General features: G+C 34.8%; 2 protein-coding genes across 4 annotated transcripts; both read right to left on the bottom strand.

Annotated features, from left to right (window-relative positions):
• Nucleotides 1-11913: 11913 nt before the first annotated feature.
• Nucleotides 11914-14237, bottom strand: LOC133671021 (inactive LRR receptor-like serine/threonine-protein kinase BIR2). The gene has a single exon (XM_062091637.1). It carries the CDS (start codon nt 13924-13926, stop codon nt 12118-12120), a length of 1809 nt encoding a protein of 602 aa, XP_061947621.1. The 5' UTR covers nt 13927-14237; the 3' UTR covers nt 11914-12117.
• A 2676-nt stretch (nt 14238-16913) lies between these two features.
• On the bottom strand, nt 16914-20557 carry LOC133670778 (uncharacterized). Of its 3 annotated transcripts, none has more exons than XR_009834164.1 (4): nt 20348-20557; nt 20015-20191; nt 17938-19600; nt 16914-17345 (listed from the first exon to the last, which is right to left on the bottom strand). XR_009834164.1 is itself a non-coding variant. In XM_062091392.1 (3 exons), exons 1-3 carry the CDS (start codon nt 20360-20362, stop codon nt 18005-18007), a joined length of 1788 nt encoding a protein of 595 aa, XP_061947376.1. In that variant the 5' UTR covers nt 20363-20557; the 3' UTR covers nt 17617-18004. The 3 variants fall into 3 exon arrangements, 1 of the variants encoding a protein (XP_061947376.1); XR_009834166.1 differs by lacking the exon at nt 16914-17345 and adding an exon at nt 17617-17849; XM_062091392.1 differs by lacking the exon at nt 16914-17345 and having other exon boundaries at nt 17617-19600.
• Between the last annotated feature and the right edge of the window lie 1281 nt (nt 20558-21838).

Here is a 21838-nt window from a genome sequence, read left to right as displayed (position 1 = left end):
TACCTAAGTAACTGTAACTACACACCTATATTCCACTAAAATCGTCTAACTTCCTTATCATTATAGAAGATGGAAACATAGGTGGCTAGTGAAGACTTTTATACACTTATGAGTGTAGGTGAAGTGTAGGTTTGTCTCTATTAATATAAAAATAGACAATAATTCCCTACAACCTAGGTAGGAGTTGGTTTTAGGAAAATCGTATTCAAATCTATGAATGTTATGCCTAAGTATAATTTTAGGTATGTGTGGCTCGTGAGATCAATCTTGCCCTAAATCAAAGGTGCAAGGGTTGGGAAAATAACCCGATGTTTAAAGTTTTAGGCACGAGGACACGCCAATAAATGCACACTATCTAGAATTTGGCGGTGATGGACAATGATAGCCTTGCATGGGCAGCGATGAATCTGGCAAGTAGCGTGCAATGATTCGTGTGAGTCATTGAGCTCTTGACTTGGCATGAACACGGGGCTTAGATAATAGACCTTTTAAGTTGGTAGCAAACACAACATAAACTAACAGTTGGGATTGCTAGGTGGATATGCATATTGTGGGTTAGTGGTGGCAGTTATGGACATTCAGATCATGAGAGACTAGGGGCAGAACTGGGTTGCTTTATAAGTTACTAAGATCATGAGAATATGGAAGAGAAACTACCCACTACTTGTTAGAAAATAAGCCACTAAATTCATTGAGAACATGGGGGAGAAAATGCCCCATTATGTCTTGAAAAATAGGAATGATGGTTGTGCCTTGTAACTCACATATCTTTGTCTATAAATAGGCTGGAAAATCTTGGCTGTGTAGGATGCAATCTTTGTGCATAGCACACATATTTATATTATGTAATCCTTTGTTTACGAGATTAGTAAAGGTTGAGAGATCTTATTGTATTTTGGGTGTGCTTTGAGTTCATTTACTTGTGTTTGTTATTTATTTACGACGAAGCAATTGTAGGAACCTCTTTGGGTGAGCGAAACACATAGTCATAGGTAAACACCAGTGAAAAGGGTGAGGCAAAGCTTAGTCTAATTGGGCCTAAACTGTCGCATGGCTGGATTTTAGGGTGAAAAATTTAACCTTATGACAATTGGTATTAGAGCACGGTTGGTTCTAAGATCGTGCAACCCGAAGTCATGGAAGTTATTTAGGAACGGTTGATATGTCTTGAGACTTTGATAGGGCATGAGAAAGAAGGTCAAGAACGCTCTATCATTGATCGCTTGAAAGAAGTTATGGAAGGCGCTAAAAGGCAAAGAGTTTGCACGTTTCTTTTGTGGCAGAATCAAGTGAATGAATGGAAGCTGCTGAAGAGACCATTGCCATTCTGAAATAGGCAGTAACAAACACTCTTATTAGGGTAAGTACATCTAAACCTAAAGTGCCTTAACCGAAGTCTTTTGGTGGGTCAAGAAGTTCCAAGGAACTTGAGAATTTCTTGTGGGATATGGAGCAATACTTTAGTGTTGTAAAGATCGGTGTGGCTGAATAAGTAGATCAACGTGCTGTATCTCACGAGTGATGTTAAACTTTGGTGAAGAACAAGAACCAAATAGGACTTAAGTGTTGGACGTCTAAAGATTGAGATGTGGGATCGTCTTAAGTTGGAGATGAAAGAGCAGTTCCTTCTGAGCAACACATCCTGGATTATATGGGAGGAATTGAAAAAGCTCAAACATGAAAGGTCAGTTCGTGAGTATGTTAAGATTATACAGGAGGAATTGAAAAGGCTTAAACATGAAAGGTCAGTTCGTGAGTATGTTAAATCTTTTAGTTCTTTGATTCTTGACATCGTGAATATATCCGAGGAGGATAGGTTATTCAACTTCATGTTGTCTGGACTTCAACCTTGGGTGCAAGTAGAACTAAGACAATATAACATAAAAGATATGTCTTATGTTATTGTTGTTGCAGACAGTTTGGTTGATTTTAAATCAAATACTAGATGGGGTTACACATCAGCCTCCTTCAAGTCTAAGGTAAAAGATAAGGAGGAAAAGAATAAGAAGTTCGGTGGGGGGTGCGGCGCATCTAAGGTTGTCGCGGATAAGGGCAAGGCTAAGTTAATAGGTACACAAGGTAAAAGTACTAAACCAAACTTTTCTTACTTTATTTGTGATGGTTCTCATTTTACAAAGGAATGTCAAGAGGGAAAAGTTGAATGTTATTCGAGTTAGAGATAGTAATGAGGATGAGGGGCTAATTACGCATGTCAATCCTATGCGTGTGTTAAACTGCTTAGTTGCTGAATTAGCGGATACGGCTGTCGAAACCAGCCTTGTTGATTAAGACTTGGCAAGGATTGATGCATTACGAAAAGGAAAATCAGGGTCTGTGGATAATCTGATGTATATGAAGATTAGGATAGATGGCAAAGACATAAACGCTATGCTGAATTCAGGTGCAACTCACATGTTTATGGAAAATCGGTTGGTGAAGGAACTTGGTTTACGACTGAGTAGTAGCCATACTTCGATGAAAACAGTAAACTCGAAGGCATAAAGAATTACAAGTATGTCTTATGATGTGCCAATAATGCTGGATCAATGGAGAGGTAAGCACGACCTGTTGGTTGTAAATTTGGATGACTTCGATATTATTCTTGGTCTTGATTTCTTGAGAAAAAGCCAAGATTGTATTGGTGTCATATTTTATTAGAGTCGTGATTGCAAGTGAGGGATGCCCATGTTTTGTCCCATGTTATAATGTCGCAACGAATAATGTCATTAGGGGTGGAAAAAACTTGATCTCAGCCATTACTATTGATAAAACATCACATAAAGGTAGAGAAGTGTTTCTTTCGATAGTAGTGGATAAGAAAACGAACTACTATGAAGAGGTGCCGAAAGAAATTGCTAGTGTGTTAAAGCAATTTGAGGCTGTGATGCTACCTCGTCTACCGAAGAAACTCCCACCTAGGAGGGCCATAGACCATCGAATTCATTTGGTATCGGGAACAAAGCCACCATTTCAAGCCCCTTACCGAATGTCGCTAATGGAATTGGAAAAATCAAAGAAGCAATTAGGAGAACTGATTGACAAGGGATTTATCCGTCCTTCCAAGGCTTCATATAGTACTCTAATCTTATTTCAAAAGAAGGTATATGGAAGCCTTCTCATGTGTGTGGACTATCAAACACTTAACAAGGTAACCATAAAAAATAAATATCTAGTTCCTTTAATTCGGGATAGTATCAAGTGCAGATTGCTGCGGGTGATGAGTATAAGACTACCTGTGCGACGAGGTATGGCTTATACGAGTTTCTAGTTATGCCATTCGACCTAACAAATGCTTCAAAAACATTTTGTAATCTCATAAATGACGTTTAAAATGATTTCTTAGACAACTTTGTTATAGTATACTTAGATGACATTGTAATCTATAATAGAGGAATGAAAGATCATATAATTCATCTTTCTAAAGTTCTAAGTAGATTGAGGGAATATGAATTGTATGTAAAGAGAGAGAAATATGAGTTTGTAAAAAATGAGATTACGTTTTTAGGCCATTTAAAAAACAGAAGATTCAAACCATCGTTGAATAGTCAGCGTCGAAGATAGTCCCAGAGTTGAGATCTTTTTTGGGGCTTATAAACTACTACAAACAATTCATTAAGGTTATAGCAAGAAAATAACTCATTTCTTAGATCTTCTAAAGAAAAATTAGAGAGGAGAATGGTCAGTTGACTACATATTAGCTTTTGAGAAATTGAAGACAACAATAATGTCAGCTATAGTCTTGGGGCTGCTTGATTTTGAGAAGCATTCGAAGTGCATACTAATGCTAGTACAAGAAGAACATCTGATTGCTTTCGAGAGTCGAAAGTTGAATGATGATGAACATAAATACTCAAACCACGAGAAGCAAATGACAGTAGTGGTGCACTGCCTTGGTATATGAAGAGTATATCTGTTGGGACTAAAATTCATTGTCAAGACCGACAATATTGCTAACATCATCTTCAGGACAAAAGAAATTGTCACAACGGCAAAATTGGTGGCAAGAATTCTTGGCTGAGTATAACTTTGTATGAGAGCTAAATCGGGGAGGCATAATCAAGTTGCGGATGCACTCAAAAGATGTGAGGTAATTGCTATTGTTCTTACTATTGTTCAGGTGGAGTCGGACATGTAGGGTTGCGTTCGTCAAGCTACTGAGAAAGATGCAATGTAAAAAAAGCTGGTTAATCATGTACGAGAAGGGATTGGTTAGAACAAGACCTACTTTATGCGAAATGGAGTTAAATCTTTATGCTAAAGGGAGAGCTACAAAAGTATTCAATGATGGAGACTTATAACCCGTGGTGGGCTGAACATCCAGGTAGAGAAATGATGCTTTCTCTTTTATCTCAGACTTTTTATTGGTCGAAGATAGATGATGACGTAGAACTTTACGTCAAAACTTGTTTAGTGAGCCAACAAGATAAGACCTTATGACAACAAGAGAAAGGATTGTTACAGCCACTAATGATTCCAAACAAGCCTTAAGTGTTGGTTTTGATGGACTTAATTGTTGGGTTTCATAAGATGGATGGTATGAATACTGTTGTGGTTGTCGTAGAAAGATGCACCAAGTATGCAATGTTTATAGTTGCCTCGACGGTGTGTACAACTGAAGTGGCCACTGAGTTATTATACCGAATATGGTGAAGTATTTTGGAGTACCTTCTGACATCGTAAGGGATCGTGATGTGCGATTCACGTACAGATTCTAGATAGTGTTGTTCAACATGATGGGGACAAGGCTGAAGTTTTCCACTGCCAATCATCCACAAACTGATGGGTAGACGAAAAGGATAAAGGCTTTGCTAGAGGAATATTTGAGACACTACGTGACAATGATACAACGAAACTTGTTCGAATTGTTGGATAGTGCACAATTTTGCTATAATCTTTAAAAAACCTCGGTAATAGAAGCAAACCTGTTTGAGTTTGTTTTGAGAGCACAACCTCAAACTCCTACCAAGATTACGATACAAAAATTTGGTGGGAAAATTCCAGCGGCGTATGAGTTTGCAATGGAGCGACAAATATTGTTTGAGCAAACCCGAGATAACTTGTATAAGGCAAGAAAAAGAATGTTGAAATAAGCTAACCAAAAGTGAAGACTGCTAGAATTCAGTGAGGGTAACAAGGTGTTGCTCAAGTTAACTCTATAAATATGGAAGAAAATTATGGTGAAGATGAAGCATCTAGGGTTGGTGCCGAAATATGATGAACCTTTTGAAATTATGGAAAAGGTGGAGGTTGTTGCCTATAGATTAAAGCTGCCTGAATGACTAAATCTTCATCCTACTTTTCATGTAAGTTACTTAAGATCTTTTTAAGAAGACCAAGAGGATCCAAATATAAAGTAAGTCACAAAGAGCTCCTCCTATGATTCACAAATAGTTTGACGATGGTATTGTCAAGATCATGGATCATCGCCAACTAGGCCAACATATGAAGAATCGATGAACTAAGATTTTAGTAAAATGAGAGAAACATAAACTTTTCATGGGAGAAGGACACCGAGTTATGGCAATTTAAAGATCAGGTGTAAGAATACCTCACTTCTATTCCAACGATGACATTAGACTTTTCTGGTGGGGTGGTTTGTTAAAGCTCTAGGCACGAGGACACGCCAATAAATACATGCTACTTAGAATTTAGCAATGATGGACAATGGTAGCCTTGTATAGGCAGCGATGAATTTAACAAGCAGCGTGTAATGATTCGTGCAAGTCATTAAGCTCTTGACTTGGCATAGATATGGGGCTTTGATTATGGACCTTCTAAGCTAGCAGCAAACATAATAGAAACTGACAGTTGGGATTGCTAGGTGGACATGCAGATCGAGGGTTAGTGGTGGCAGTTATGAACTTCTAGATCATGAGAGATTGGGGGATGAACTTGCGGCATAATTGGGGTTGCTTTACAAGCTACTAAGATTATGTGATGAGGGAGAAACTGCTCAGTACTTGTTGGAAAATAAGCCACTAAGTTCATGAAGAACATGAGGGAGAAAGTGCCCTATCATGTACTCAAAACTAGGGATGATAGTTGTGCCTTGTAACTCATATATCTTTGTTTATAAATAGATTGGAAGGCTATATAGGATGCAATCTTTGTGCATAACACACACACACACACATGCACACTTATATTGTGTAATCCTTTATTTATGAGATTAATAAAGGTTGAGAGATCTTCTTATATTTTGGGTGTGCTTCGAGTTCATTTACTTGTGTTTGTTATTTCCTTACGATAAGGCAATTATAGGTACCTCTTTGGGTGAGCGAAACACATAGTCATAGGTAAACAAGAGTGAAGACTAAGGCAAGGCTTAATTTAGTCGGGATTAGACTATCGTATAAGGCTGGATTTTAAGGTGAAAAATTTAACCCTATGACATCAGGCATTAGGTCCCTACTTGAAAATTAGTTCTAGGGGTCCAGTAGCATGCAAGGCTCGCATTATAGGTCCTTAAAATGCTCTATGCCTGAATCTAGGCCTTACGCGGACTAAGCCAGTGCATCATGCCCAATGCTTGTAGGTATGACACTTTGGCCAGGCCCAACGCGTCTTTGATGGGGAGTGTGTGGGGCTGGTGTGTGCCAACTTAACATGATTGATATAAAAATCTTGGTCTATCAATAGCTTCTTAAACCTTTGAGATATAAAATATGCAAAGACTTAGTTTATTAACTAGTTCAGACAATATGATTTTTTTGCTAATATGAAAATAAGGGTGTGTATTCCTGAGTATATACTCAAAAAAATTGCACAGTAAAGTGTGCACCATGATTGAAAAAAAATTCTTTTAGGAAAAAATACAAGGAATTCATGCTTAGAAAAAAATTTAAAAGGCAAAAAGGACAAAACCATGTTGGAGAAGCCTATACTTTGAAAATCTTACCGAGAGGATGAAGGTTCCATGCCCATACTTTGAAAATTTTCTTAGAGGTCAAGGGGAACCCTTTGAGGAGAAGCTACACTTAGGGAAAAAATAAATTCTAAGAGGGTGAATGTTCCACGTCTATACTTAGAAAAATTTCTAAGAGGTAGAGGGGAACCTTTTATGCTCATACTTAAAAAACTTTATAAGAGATTGAGGGTTTCACCCCCTACTTAGAAGATTTAAAGAGGTAGGAGGGAACCCATGAAGATGCTTATACTTATAAAAGTTTCTAAAAGATGGAGGGGACCAATTTATGGTGATGTCCACACTCATAAAAATTTCTAAGAAGCTGAGGATAACCCATAAAGGGTGAGCCTATGCTTAAAAGATTTATAAGAGGTTAGGGGTAACAACCCCTGAAAGAGGATCTTATACTTATAAAATATTTTCAGTGGGTGGGGGAACCTAAGAAGGAGAAACTCATACTTAGAAAAATTTCTAAGAGGCCAAGGGTAACCCTTGAAAAAGGATCGTTCCTTGCAATAACGTGATGCTTAGAAGCCTTGTATTGATCCGAGATCATACTAACGAGTGGGAATCTCGTGGCCTCCAAGTCAATAGTATGGGGTTTGGAAGCTCACCACTAAAGAGTGGTCACATTTAAGTGTGTGAGTGATATGTGACCATCCTAGCGATGTCATAGGACGTGAGAGTCCTCCCCCTGAAAAGTGGTTGGTGGAGTGTGGGAGGTTGATGGCCTCCCTAGTATTGTCATGGAATGTAAGAGCCCTTCATTAGAGAATTATCATTTTTGAAGAATGGGAGGCATGTGGTTTTGGCAATGGATTGGGACTTGAAAGCCTCCCACTAGAGAGTTATCATAGGTGGGAGATCCTAGATTGATCCTTGAAGATTGTGTGAGGCCTAGAAGGATAACTAGAAAGTCATGACAGTTCAAGACTACACTAGAGAGGCGAGAGACCTATGGTAATCCCTTGAGATAACATGAGGGCCCAAGACACACATTAGAGAGTCATGTCAGTCTAAGATTAAACTGGAAAGGTGAACTGGAAAGTTTTTTTTCTCTTTAATTAGGCTTTTTTATGGACAAATTTACAATCAATTAGCTTTCTTTTAACAACAAGGGCAGGATTAAAAGATGGAGAACCAAATTTAAAAAGATAAGGAGAATAGGTGGCAACTTCAATGTATGTGCAAAAAAGTTCAGTTTGGTCCTTATACTTCCAATTTATTTTTTTTCCAGCTCCTTTGGTTTTTTAAATTTTAATTTCGGTCCAAAATTTTATTTTTTATTTTATTTTTGAGTTCTTAATTTAAAAGAGAAGAGAAGGTTGCCAGATTTCAGTGGTAAAGAGAAATTCTTGGTTGACACCGATTTAGACTACGAAAATAGTTAATCTTGATGTTAATAAGTTCCATTTAATAAAACGAATCTTACCTAGATGTTCTTTGACCTTCTTATTGCCTGAAATGATAGATATGAGCTAAGAATTGTTTTTTTCTAGGTTGATTTTAGGTTTATGAATCTGTTTTTAGGTTCCATATATGAGTTTATCAAGGTGTATATATATGTATATGATGTTTTATAGGTGTTTGGAATCAAAACTTGGTTGAAAAATAGGTTTTTAGATTAAAAAAAAAACCACCTACCTCTATTTTCTAGTCACCACTATGGTTTGAATCTAGAGAGAAACAGGTGATGCGATGCCTACTTATTTTATTTATAAAAAAATTAGGGTCTTACACTAAGTCATTCGCCACTTAAAAAAAATAGTTAGCCTATGTGTATGGGCCTAGCTGAAAGGCCCAAACACATAGGCTTTTTTAAGCTTTTATTTTTCAATTTATTATTTTGCTGAAATACACACACACACACATAAAAGATCAGATCGTAAAATTGATTTCATTGATTTTGTTAAAATTAGTAGCCTTAAAAAATCTCATAAAAAATTTTGTTTTTATTTAAGTTATCTTGTGTTGGATTCAGCTTTATATTAGTATTGGTTTTAGATTTTGTTGAGTTATTCTTGAATTTGTTTTCTTGTTTATCTTGTCTTTTGACATTCGTAAGATGAACTTTTTAGGTTAAAATCATTTGATAGATTCTTGTTTAGTTCAATAAAAAAAATGGTAAATGATAAGAGAGTGATAATAACATCTAGAGAAGCTAGGTTAAGAGTGAAATATGAGTGAAGTGGCATATCTTTCAGTGTAAACATGTAAGATAGTGCGATGTTTATTACTAACATCTTTTAAAACTTTTGATGTCTTTCAAAAATAAGTCAACATTCAAGCAAGATGATAATTTAAGGTTGAATTCTTTTGAGGGAGGAGAAATGATGAGAATAATCAAATAATATCATAAGATCCATTAAATGTGCCAACTGGACATATTACAAGGTTAAGAGTTGAAAAGATTAAAGAGGTATTCAATTGACTATTTCAAGATATTTGGGCTTTATTTCCTACATGACTTGAGAATTCAAATTGTTTTTCTACTTACATGCAGATTAGGTTTATTTTTCTAATGTATAGTTTTATATTAATGAGAATAACTTTCGATCTAACTATTTGATTGAAATGATATTTTTCCAGAAGATTCTAAAGGCCTTATTTCATATATAATTAAATTTTCATAGCTATCAGGAATCAAAAAGGCTTTGTGATAAAGCCTTGAAGTTACTATATGAGATTTGTAATATTTTCCTATTGTTAATAGGAATAACTTTTGATCTAACCATAGGATTGAGATGATATTTTTTCAGAAGATTCTAAAAGCCTTGTTTTATATAGAATGAAATTTTCATAACGATTAGAGATCAGAAAGGCTTTGCGATAAAGCCTTGAAGTTACTGTATGAGATTTGTAATATTTTCTTAGTTGATTTAGGATTTTCTTTCTATTTTATTTAGAATTTTTTTGTAATTTTTTTTCAATCTAGTTTAAGATATTTTACCTAGTATAAATAATGTTATTGAACTTATATTTAGTGGGATAAATTCATTATTCAAAAATAAAAACTTGTGTGTGAAAGTTTATACCTTATACCTTCGATTCTGTGTTTGTTATAATCAATAGGTCAGGGTTTTCATCTAGTAACTATGGTTCTTTAGTTCAGGAAATCAATGAGTCGGGTTCTTTTCAACTTAATTTTAGTTTTACTGAGTTGTGTTCAATCTTGATTGTGAGTTCTAAGGTTTTTATCATTTGAGTTCGTATTAATTAGTATCATAACTTGACTTTAAAATTAGATTTCATCTATCTATCTTTAAATTCAGTTTAGTTCATTTCTTGAGTCTTGTTTTTTGTTGTTATGGTTCTTGATTTCATCTTTACTCTATTTCCTAGTTTTTTTTGTGTTCTTGATATATATATATATATATATATATATATATATATATATATATATATATATTAGGGAAGCTAGGTTAAGAGTGAAACATAAGAGGAGCGACATATTTTTGAGTGCAAATATGTAAGAGAGTGTGTAAGGTTTATTACTAACATCTTTTACAGCTTTTGAATTTGTCTTTCAAAAGAAGAGTCAATATCCAAGTAAGATGATGATTTGAGATCAAATCTTTTTTAGAAGAGGGAAAATGATGAGAATTATCAACCAACTTCAAAGGATCCATTATATTTGTCAATTAGCCCTATTATAAGGTCTAGATCTAGGGAGATTAAATAGGTATTCAATAAACTAATTCAAGATATCTAGGTCTTATTTCCTACATGACTTGAGGATTCAACTTGTTTTTTTTTTCCTATTTACACAAAGATTAGGGTTATTTTTATAATATGTAGTTTTATATTAATGAGCATAATTTTTTTATTTAATAGTTGGATAAGCTGTTATTTTTTAAAAGATTTTAAAGGCTTTGTTTCCTTAGATTTAGAATTTCATAGCGATCAAAGATTAAGAAAACTTTGAGATAAAGCCCAAAAGTTATTGTTTGATATTTGTAATATTTTTTTATTTGATTTTGATTTTTTTTTATTTTATTTAGAACTCTGTTGTAATTCTTGCAATTTTGTTTAGAACATTTTACCTAATATAAATAAAGTTATTTAGCTTTATTTAGAGGAATGATTTGTTTATTAAAAAATAAAAACTTGTGCGTGAGAGTTTGCTTTTACTCTTGATTCTTCATGAAACTTTCAAAATTTATCAATGATTACTTCTTTATAACGTTCATCTTTACATCTTCAATTATTGGTTCGTTATAATCATGAGAACTTATCAAAGATTATTTTTTTATTGCATTCAACCTTATATATTACCTTATATATTTGGTTTTTGGTTTGTTATAATCACAAGTCGGGGTTTTCAACCTTATATGTATGGTCCTTGGTTTGTTATAATTAATTGATCGAGATTTTCATTTAATAATTATGATTTTTTAGTTCAGATAATCAACAAATTAGATAATATTTTAATTTTTTTGATTTGTATTAATCTTGATTGCGAGTTATAATGAGTAGTTATAGGATTGTTACTCTCAAAGTTCACATCAGATAACATAGATGCAATATACTAATATCTATTTTAATCGTCACTCTGACCAATTCACATAAACCTGTTATATCTTCATTGGAGTAATTATGCTTTCTTAATGCAGAATGGCTAAAGATTCTTGTGTGTCAAGCACAAGTACGTAGCAAGTATCTCCATGATGTTGGGAGGGTAGCTAGAAAAATAACAGTACTAACATGCGCAGCAGAAAACATGCAAGGTTGTATACAATTGCATAGAATTGCTGGTGCAAAGAGAGGAAAATGTATGAAGAACTCAAGTTGATTGTTACTAGTTAGGCATTTAAAGGGATAAAAAATTACTAAGACAAGCGATCCCTTTATCAACGTTGATGCTCAAACGTAATACAACGCACATCATTCACATCAAATTCCAAGGCCACAAACAGAGACCATATTGCAAAAATTGCATGCTGTGTTGAGGATGTTCCTCTAAGAAACAAAAGCAGACAAAATAGAGTTCTTGAGATTCAGTAACCTGGAGTTAAAAGAAAGTTTTATTTTTATCATACAGCAATAGATAATAAATGAAAAGGAAGATCAAAGGAAGGATATACCACACCATTTACATTTTAAATCCAGAGCCTCTGGAATACTGACCAGACAACGTGTAAATTCAGTCTGACAGAAGTTTTACCATTTTGTCAGGGCCTTTCTCATCTTAATTTCCTCCAAAGCTACTCTTAATCATAATCTTGTTTGCCAAAAATCAATGGAAGTTCATCATCTAGCTCTGACAAAACATGATGCTCACTGGCAATCGTCTTTAAGGATTGGTAGGTCTTGTACATAGACCATCTGTCCTTGGGCCGAGCAATGACACAATTACAAGCAATCTTTAGGAACTGGTAAATTTCTTCATCGTGTCCCTTGCCACAGATAGCCTTGTCAACTGCGTCTTTTCTTCTACCAGAACTTGAGAGGTGATTTACCCAATCCACCAAGCTCCCTTTGAATCCTTCTTCAGCATTGCTGATGTCGAGAGGTTTTTGCCCTGTCACCAGCTCCAAAAGCACCACCCCAAATCCGTAAACGTCTCCTTTGAGGGAAGCAACCATAGTGCTTGAGTACTCTGGTGCCACATAACCGAATTCTCCTAAATCCCCATTAACATAACTGCTCTCATTAGAGTCTGAGCAAGTCATCTTAGCCAATCCAAAGTCCATAATCCGAGCATCAAAATCTTCATCAACAAGAATCACATTGGAACACATGTTCTGATACAGGAATGGAGGCTGGCACCCATGATGAAGCCAAGCTAGACCCCTAGCAGCACCCAAACCAATCCTGAATCTTGTTGACCAATCCAGTGCATCACCGGACCCATGGAGCAAAGAATACAAAGTCCCATAAGACATGTGCTTATAAACCAAAAGCTTCTCCTCCTCCACAACACAAAACCCCAAAAGGGGTGCCAGATTTGGATGCCTGATCTGGCCTAATCGATTCATCTCTAAACGAAACTGCTTCTCAGCGAGCTTACAAGTAGTAAGACGCTTGAGTGCAAGAGCCGATCCATCAGGAAGAACAGCCTTATAAGTAGTGCCCGTCCTAGTTGAAATGATGATATTGTCTGGACTAAAATTGTTTGTAGCAGCTATTAAATCAGCCAATTTAACCTTAACTAGAGGCTTTTGAAACAAAGAAACTTGAACAAGCTTGTGAGACCTCAATCTCTGTGCCCAACTAGTATCATCACCTCTTCCAAAGCCATACCCTCCCTTTCTCTTCCTCTCAGAATACCTCAAATGATACCACCACCACACCCCAAATCCTAACAACAAAGAAGAGGCGGCACCAAATACCCCGGCGGCAATTATAATGGCAAGATTCTTCTTCCTTAACCCACCACACTTTGATAAAGGCTTCCCACACAGTCCCTTATTCCCATCAAAACTCGCGGAATCAAGATTTGTAAAGAAGGAAGGAACTGTACCAGCAAGATCATTATTTTCCACAGAAAACTGCTTGAGCCTACCCAAACTAGAAAATTCAAAAGGAATAGACCCAGAGAGACGGTTATTAGATAGTATCAACTTATTCAAATAAGTACAGTTTGCAAGATCAGGCGGTATAGGGCCAGAAAGATCATTATTTGAGAGATCAAGAGTGACTAAGTAAGGCACCCAGGTACATATTTGAGCAGGAATCGTACCAGAGAGAGAATTAGATGAAAGATCCAAGTTTTGCAGGCTTTGACAATACCGTAATGATTCAGGAACTTGTCCTGACAGCTTCATGTCACGTAATTGGAGGTTGATTATCCTGTTCTCTCGATCATTCCAACATGAAACCCCAACAAAATTGCAGATGAATCCAACTGATGAGTTTGCAAAGTTCCACGTGGTGAGCTTCCCTTCTGGGTTATCAAGAGAGTTCTTTACACCTTGCAGGCACCTCACGTCATCTTCACCAAGAACATTAATGGCACTTAACGCAACCAGAATAACAATGATGATATTCAAAGCACAAATCTTGGATGAAACCTTCATGGATGTAATAATTTCCAAGAGTCTTTCTTGATTTACTGAGGAAACATACTAAATTTATCTTGGATTGAAGCTTGCGTGTTTACAGGTTTAAGATGGTCTAAAGGAAAGGGAGGTATTGACTATGATTTGATGTTAGTATTATATTATTAGTATTATTATGTGTGTGAGAGTATAATCCTACTCCTACTCCTGCAATTTCCGTCTTTATTTTTGTCGATGATGTTAGATGACGGGTGCGTGCTTTGTTCCTTGGGAGTGAACTTTTTTAAGAGTTTTTCAATGGCAGGTGTGTGACTGATGATCACAGCTTCTTTGACTGAACAGAGGAACTGTTTAGCGGTTAAATTAAGAATATATATATATATATATATATATATATATATATTGTAGTCAGCAGGTCCACAAAGGGTGGTTTCTAGTTGGAGTTGGATACTGCACTGAACGATGCTACTTTTCATTTCCTAATAAGGCAATTAAAAAAAGAGGCCTGGTATAGTCAAATCCGTGGCCATCTATGTTTACCCTCTATTTTTACCTGTTTTTGTAGTTTTCTAACCCCTTGCTCTCTTTGTTTTTTCCCCCGTGGGGGAATAGCTTCCCTTCTCGTTATTATCGTTATAAGATCTGGACCGAATATTAGAATTGATTAAAAGATATTAAAAAAAAGTTATTTAATTTTTTAAAAACTTGATTATCAACCTATTAAATTACTTTATTTAAAAAAATTATCAAAACAATAACATTTTAAATCTTTAAAAAATAAAAGATTTTAATCGACACTCCTGGCCTATAATCTATGTTTTGTTTGGATGAGGTTTTAAAACTATATTCCTAAATACATAAATTTTAAGAATAAATAAAAAAGATAATTAAATTGCTTCAAACATGTGAATATTATTATGTCTTCTTAAGTGTTTACTTCTATTAAGGAGTTTTCTTTTTTTTTTCCTCTTAAAAGTAGCATAATAAAAAGGAAAAAAAATAACATACTTCAAAACTTAATTAAAAAAATAGCACAATTTAACGAGTTATAAATATTATATACGACCTGATTCAAAAAAATATGACAGAGATTGTTTTTTAAGGCTCTCAACTCTATGCTATAAAAAAAATATCAAATCAACAATTTATAATTTATAATTCAACATGATTATAATTCTTATAACTTTTAATTTAATTTCAACTAAATTTATAATTAAAAAAAATTAATTCTTATACCATTCAAGTATATCATTTAAATACATATAAAAATCAACATATCTTGTGGACAAGCCTGCACTAAAATCACCTCAACTCATAAACAAGCTTGCTTTCTCAATTTTCTATGTATCTAGTGTTGGTCTAAGCTAAAAGTCATTTGAGCAATGATTCAAGACTTCCACTTAACAAACAAAAAAATCTAAAAATAAATAAGGTATATTTATCAAATATACTTTATAAAATAAAGATTGCCCTCACTTAACATATAAACATTTCTAAATATTTTACAAGTTTTCATTTATACCCCCGCTCATTTGAAACCAACCATAGTCTCTGTCTGCCATGTTTTTTTCCTGTCACATCTTCTTGTGATATTTTGCTTGGAAATTTCTTAATAAATTGGTAATATTATATCAAGAAGATGTTCTTTCCTCATAATTATGGTTTCTTCAGTTGGCAAAAAGTTGATGTGAGTGTAGTTTGGTGTGGTCAAATTAAACACCTTTGAGCTTAAGAAAGGTTAGGGAGGTTGATGAAGCTAACTAACCACATACTTAGTTGGATTTTAGGACATGACAGCAACACCTGCAAGAGATCTGTATGTCTTTACTACAAGGGGCACCAGCCATTGAAGGTGCTGTGCCCAAAGACTGAGTGCTTTGCACTATTTTGACATCACAATGATCTGTAAACCTCAACCCAAATTCGTAGTTCTGATTTTTCTTCAGGATTTCAATCCTAATGAATGATTCTTCATAGTTGTAAAAAAAAATACCCATAAACATAAATAAAGAAAATAGTTAACCGTGAATAAAGGAAGTAAAGAGGTAATTTCAACAGTAGACAGTGGATTGTACAGGAAAGAACAGAAAAATTACATCAATGTAGTTCAATTTTGATAGTTTACTAATATAATACAAGATATTCTTCCATTCAAGATACTTTAAAATAATAATATTTTTTTTTAATAAATCTTGGTTCACGGTATTTAACTAAGCACTCTTGGTTCTTTTAATAATAAATTAACGAAATTCATTCCTAATAGTATAAACCCAGTTTGAGGGAGGGAGGGAGGGAGGGAGGGAGGGATTTTTTTGTGAAATTGACTGGCCAGAAGAACGAAAAGATGGAGCAAATATCAACTCAAATTTTGAATAAGGTTGTGGAATGACTGCATATCAAATTGATGGAGCTGAGAATAATCTTCTCTTGTTTTATCTTTCAATTCTATGGATCTATCTATATTCAGTCTCAAACTTCTATTACACGTGTTATTCACTCATAAAGAAGCCAGGCATGCTTGTGTTTTTTTAAAAAATTAAAAATATTTAATTTTTTTAAAATTAATTTTTTTATTTTTCAGATAATTTTAATACACTAATATTAAAAATATTTTTTAAAAAATAACTGTTATAGTATAAATTTTTTATTAACTAATGACGCATTCAATGCAAGACATTTCGAGATCGTTTCATATACAGTGACGAGAAAGGCTGTTAGGTTTGAAAATTGGAACACATTGGTCCTGTTTTGTTTTTATATTTTAAAAGTAATTTTAAAATAATTTAAATTTTTTATTTTCCTTTAAATTAATTTTTTTTATTTTCAAATTATTTTGATGCATTAATTTTTTTTAATGTTTTCAAATCATTTTAATACATTAATATAAAAAATTATTTTAAAAAAATAAAAAAAAATTATTTTAATATATTTTCGAGTAAAAAATATTTTAAAAAACAACTGCGAACACAATCTCAAACATTTAAATCAAAATTGCAACAGTGGTAAACAAGTAGCTGATCGGTAATCTCCACATCTCATGCGATGCAAGCAGCCCTTTTTTATGGTTTCTTGAAATAGTATTCTCTCAATAATCACCAAAGAAGGGCACAAGACATTGGAATTCAGAACCACATCCTTCTCCTGGCTGAGCTCGGGGAACAGTTAGTTTCATTACCACCAACATTTCCTAGAAAAAGTGCATATTCTAATATTGACTCAACATGAAAGCAGAAGCTTATTTGGAACCTGAAAGAGACGTAAGAATATTGGCAGAAATCAGAGTGCACTTCCAGCTACACAGCTATTCTTTTTTTTTTTTAGTTTAACGTGGGTATCCGGACCAGCTTGTGCGTACCTCGACTAATCCTATGAACCCTGAAGTTAACGACCATGTAAGCCTCCAGTGACCATCATATAAGCAACCACAGAGCTCGAACCTAAGACCACAGAGAAAGCAAACATCTTGGTCTCAAGCTCTTACCACTGGGCCACCATCTAGATAGTTGCTATTCTTAATAGTGCGAGAGTTCTCTTTAGCAATTTTATTGTTATTCCACCACTTATGGACAATACCATGCAAGTCAATTTCGAATATGATCAGCATGAGAAAACTCCTACATAACTTTGTTTCTTTTCTTCCATCCTGCCCTAATTACTCGTATATATATGATCAGGAATTGGTCTTGAATTAATTATTTTGAGACCATAGAAAAAAACCAACCATTTTCAGGCCACTATCATTTAGGCAAAACATGTATATGCAGTGTCCTCAGCCATAAATATTAGTAGAAATTAGTCCCGTCATATTTCAATTTCCCTGCACATAACTAAGATCATTCACTAAAATTTACATGCTTTCAATTCCCATTGACTGAGATATGAAATCGTCGTGACTCTGGAATCACGGAATTTGCATAGAAAGACAAAGGCAGCATGTTATCCTGGTACGGAAAACAAAAGGAGTCGTGACATCTTATCCCAGGTGGGGCATGTTTAAGAAGATACAGAGAATGTTTAAGAGAAACCAACCTTACGAGCGGCTTGAGCTAATGTCCCTAGATGACTCATTTATCAAGCTAGATTTATGTGGCTCTGGTTAATCTTCTGGCTTTTCCCCTGCTTTCCTTTTTAATTTGTTCTTCTTGCCAGAAGCGTTGTTATCAGAGCTGCTCACAGCTTCCTTCTTGTGCTTCCTCTGGAAGGTGTATTTAAGAAGCCTATTGTCTGATTGACTAGGAAACACATTAGATTCCAAGGATGATTTGGCAACTTTTATATCAGAGGGCACCAGCGGTACACTAACAGTAATTTCTTCGGATGTTTTGGCATCTTTCAAATTAGAAAATACAATTGGTACATTGATCATCTGAGCATTTGATTCATAACTTGGAACTATAGGACTCTGGTTAGAATCGAGTTCTTCTTTTGCCAATTCATCTACAAACTCCATGTCCTTGTCTGCATCAGTGTCCTCAACGGATCCACAGAGTGCCTTTACACTCACTTCAACATTTGTAGAGCCACATATTGAATCCAAACCACCTCTAATTAGTGTTAAAACAGGACCCAAGCTAGGTAGTGGCTTCAGCTTGACAACATTTTCAGTTATCTTTGACTGGTCTTCGTCAGATTTAACATTACCATGGAGCAAAAATGAGTAATTTTTGCAAGGAGTGAGAACAAAAGGTTTTTGACAAAATTCTGAGTGTTGAACCGAAGGGGACGAGGACGAGGAAGAGCCAGAAGTTGTAATTCGTTCTGTTCTTGGTCTTTTCCCTTCAGGAACAATCATTTCAGCAGTAAGGCAGTCATTTGTTTCCAGCAATTCTTCTTCCAGCTCAATGGGATTCTTTTTCATATCCTGATTGCTAGGCTTGACAGGGGGTAAGGTACACAAATGTTGATCAGATTTAACAGTGCCATTTACTGAGTTTGTCTTACGACGAGAAACAATTGAAGGTGGTTGATAAGGTTTTCTGACAATGGGACAGGACTTGCGCTTAGCTTTGGCTTTTGCAAACCTCCCCCCTTTCTGTCTTGGTGAGCAAACCTTGACATGGTTTCTTACTTCTTCCCCTGAAAAGTTCAATTTCCCCACGTTCTTAGTCTTGGGAGAAGTTTCAGTACATTTACCTTCATCCCCATTACTTGCTTTGACAATAACCTCATTCTTTATGAGTGATTGCTGCTCCACTCCTACATCTGAAGGAGGCAATTTGCTAGCAAACGCATTTCCTTCAGATGCACGAATTCTCTGCGTACAACCATTTCTATACAACTCCGGCTCCTTGTTTGCCATAGTAATGGAGGCTAAGTCTGCATTACGTGAAGAATAGTTCTCCAAAGGTGAAACACTCAATTGCTGATCTTCTGTGTTGCAGCACTTGTTGAAATTTCTCTCATCCAGTAGTGTACTCTTTACATTAGAAGTTGCCACAGTTTGAGGTGGCAAATTAGAAAGAGAGAGTACAATGGGCTCAGATGTTAAATGTTGGTGAGAAGATTCATTTTCCTTCACAGCTTCTCCATTCGAAGGTTGGACTTGGCTGTTCCTTACCTTCTCTAGCTCATCACGTACCCATCTCAACTCTGCTCTAAGATCTATTATGACACCCTCTGCCTCCTGGAGCTGCGCCTCAAGCTCATCAATCTTACTCTGTTGGCTTGCGGATGTTATCTCTGCTTCAATTGCCTGCATAAAAGAAAAATGAGACAGATGCATTAATGCTTGCAAGATGAAAGGGAACATATATAAGAGTAACAGGTGCACTCGGTATCAGCTGTACAAGTAACAAGGCGAGCCACACAACAAATTCTGAGCAAAATGTAGTGGAGCTGCTCATTAGAACTCGAGCATGCAAGTAGCATAAAAAACAAAAGTAATATCTTCCACACATCAAAATACCTTTAAATTCTATATATATATATATATATATATATATATATATATATATAATTAAATGAGCACCCATGATTATCGAGAAATGGAAAAATGAAAAACCATTTCTTTACAACCCTTCTAATATATGATAAAATCAAAGCTTTCATGTAAAGTAAAAGGTGGCGCGACACCAGGAGCAAGAAATGAGATGAAAAATATGGTTACTTTGGCATCGATCATTTGCTTTAAGCGAAGAAGTAATCGAAGCGCCTCGTCTTTTGAACTGCAGAGATCGTGGTGATAGCGAAGGCCTTTTCGCTCCGACTCCATTACTCTGCTTGCTGCCTCTTTTGCTGTATTCAATATTATATCTGCATATGCTTTTTTCAACGCCACCAGTTTCTACAAAGACAGCCAGACTTTTTTATTTTTATTTTTTCTTTGTTTTCAATTAAAATCAAAACCAAGAATGAGATAATCAAATTTAAAATTAAAGTAAAATATTAAACAAATTAACATGTGCTAGTACTGAGGATGAGGGCCGTTTAGCAATTTCACCTCTGATTCTGCCATGGCGAGGAAGGTTGCTTCTCTCCTTCTCCTTGCTTCTCCTCCTCTGGTTGAAAAAAGAGTGGGTTTTAGGTTTACCAGCTGACGGATACCTTGATATTACTTGATTACCCCTGCTTTTGAATTTCAATTACGTGAACGTAGAATCTGTTACTCGTTTCTGGACCCCTTTCCATTTTTGCTGCAAGACTAAATGCTGCGTCTATGATGTTTATCGGTTTACAGGCGAGCAACTGACTATGGGACCCACCTTAAAACCTTTTTTTTATTATATTTACTGACGGTGGATTTTTTTTACGTGGGTTAATTGTATCTCAAGAACTCTCATTTATCAAAACTAACTAATTAATTAGTTTTTATAATTTTAAAAACTGTATAATTAATCTTATATTTATTTTGATGTTTTTTTACCATTTCATGTTTTCTACTTATTATTTTCTTTTATTTTAAAAAATAAAAATAAAAAAAATAACTAAATAATTATTTTACATATAAATTGATAATATGCAAACTTAATATGGTATTTTCTCTATCGTTTTCTACTTGATAGAATATATACCCATAAATTTACTATTTAAGGAAAATGTTGAAGGCTTAATCTAATATAGATGGATGTATCCATTCAAGAGATTAGAGATTACACATGCATCGTAATTAAAATTTTATTGTCTTTCTTTGTATATTTCAAAACATTCATTTAATTCCATATAGGTACTTAATCAACCATAAGAGAAAAGTTAAAAATAAAGCGCATATTGAGGCTTCGATATGCGAGGCCTATATTGTTGAAGAGATCTCAACATTTATCTTATACTAATTTGAGTCTCGATTGAGAACAAGAATCAATCGCATTCCAGATATAACGGTGATGGAGAAGTGTCTTCATGTGGTAACTTGTCAATATTCTCTCATCCTGGAGGACTCGTACTAAAAAATATTGTAAAGGAAAGATATTTGTCAGAAATAGAATTCAGACAAGCACATGTTATTTTTGAACAATTTATCTCTTATAATATCATAAACTGATACATTGTTAAATTTCTCGTATGCAACATTGTCAATATTTACTATTCTAAAACTCACAGTTGACTGAATCTTAAATCTTTTGATTACAAAATAAATAATTTTTCACGGGATTCAAAACACATGTAAGTACTGTTTAATTATTCTTATCTCTCGGGATATTTAATTTCATTACACATTTCTCGTTAACTGTCCATGGTTTATCCATGATTGTACATCATGTACTAGGTTTATCAATTTGGAGTGAATGCTAGTGTTAATTTGTCTTTACTAAGTTTGGGTCTTGAAAGAAATGTGAAGTGCTACAATGGGTATTTTATCAAAAGACATATGTTTCATACTGAAAATTATGGACAGAGTAGAAAGACATATAACAGTAGGGTTTATTTTAAGAAATCGATTTCTAATGAGTTTGAAGTTGACTACTATTAGAAGTTGGAAAAGGTCATTGAATTG

This window comes from Populus nigra, chromosome 13, assembly GCF_951802175.1.
Source record: "Populus nigra chromosome 13, ddPopNigr1.1, whole genome shotgun sequence".
Lineage (NCBI taxonomy): Eukaryota > Viridiplantae > Streptophyta > Magnoliopsida > Malpighiales > Salicaceae > Populus > Populus nigra.
This window is presented reverse-complemented; position numbering and strand designations above follow the sequence as displayed.